The following is a 1488-nucleotide window of genomic DNA, read 5'->3' on the forward strand; positions in this document are numbered from 1 at the left end:
AATGTTCAGTCCTATGACATGTTTCCATACTTTTCTCCCCAACAAAAATCATTACCTTGAAACTAGTTGTAAACCTAATTAAAACCAAAGAAACATCTTCACTACTATAACATGATTCTATAAATGTCATTCGAGCAGGAACCAACATTCTAAAAATTAAAGATGACAATATATTATATTTTAGCGTATCGCCTCTGTCTGTTTTATCTGTTATTTTTTCCCCCTCATTCTTCCTTCTCAAGGTTCTTCCCTTACTTAGTTTGATTTATCCTTTCTTTCCACCCCCCCTCCCAAAAGCAAGAACCACCAAGATGAAAGTCGCCATTGTTCTTCTAGCCTGTGTGGCTGCAGCTTTTGCCCAGCATCATAATGGAGGGATGGGTAAGTGTTCATGGTACTTCCCTACCTTAGAGTTACAAAGTTCTATCTGACACGTTTGGTCGTTTTCAGTAAATAATATTCTATCTGATCTATCAAAATCGTAAGATTATTCGGAGTTATCAAGATATTCAAAGAACTACTTTCGAAAAAAGCTAGACACGTTGTAAAACTAGGAATTTTTAACACCAAATTTCTCAAAACTAGGTTTTGAGAAGATAGAACTTTGTAATTCTATGGTAGCGGACTATACAGTCTCTTTATAAAAAAATATTTCTTTAAAGAAAATCACTCATATAGACAGCAATGAGCACGAGACAAGGAGAATAACCAGCAACGCAAGCGACAGTCGCTCTTATTCTCATGCTCCACGTGTGACGTAACTGGCAGAAAATCGAAATGCCTTATCTCTTTGCCCTGTTACTTAATTCATCACGGCTTCGCCATTCTGTGATGGCCGATGATAAGGACGCCACCGTAAACCTCTGAGATACATAATTTTGGTTCAAGGTTCTGACTTGACGTATTATTTCTATGCTGGCGCTACCCACACTTATGACTGAACATTGTCTACCAACTAAGATGAACTTGTCCATCGTGCTGAACTTTGTATTGTCTCAGTGAAGAACTGGATGAACAAAAACAAATTGATTGATGTCAACAGATGATAAAACAGACGCCATTCTGGAAAGCAGTGCAAAGTTTATTGATGAATTTAACAACGATCAGACGAAAATTGGTGATGTGGGAACTGCATTTTCAAGAAAAGTTACTCAAATGTTGGCATCTAATTTGATTCCAAATTGTCAACGTGGGCTTAAATAAACCATCTTATCAGATGCAGTATTTAGAGATAAGAAATGTAAGTAAAATATTATGTTAACAAATCAATATTAAGTATACTTCTTTATCAGTGAATAGCCTAGTTTTATCAAGACTTAATTATTATAACTCTTTGTCGTCATGAATGCCACTGGAGAAAATGAAAAGACTTCACTTCAAATGTTCAAAACAATGCTGCGTGCTTTCAAGTTTACTGGGGATAAAGCGAGACTCTGCTACACATCTCTTACGGACCCTAATGGCTTATTATTATTATTATTATTATTA

At 35.8% G+C, this 1488-nt stretch overlaps 1 protein-coding gene across 1 annotated transcript in view; it reads left to right on the forward strand.

The window, feature by feature from the left end:
- The first annotated feature begins 303 nt into the window (after positions 1–303).
- LOC101862255 overlaps positions 304–1488 on the forward strand; it is a 3003-nt gene continuing 1818 nt past the window's right edge. Inside the window, exon 1 of the mRNA XM_005094870.3 lies at positions 304–381. Coding sequence (XP_005094927.1) covers positions 312–381 — 70 coding nt within the window. The 5' untranslated portion in view covers positions 304–311. The remainder of the gene's footprint in view (positions 382–1488) is intronic.

The sequence above is a fragment of the Aplysia californica genome, unplaced genomic scaffold (genome assembly GCF_000002075.1).
Source record: "Aplysia californica isolate F4 #8 unplaced genomic scaffold, AplCal3.0 scaffold00090, whole genome shotgun sequence".
NCBI lineage: Eukaryota > Metazoa > Mollusca > Gastropoda > Aplysiida > Aplysiidae > Aplysia > Aplysia californica.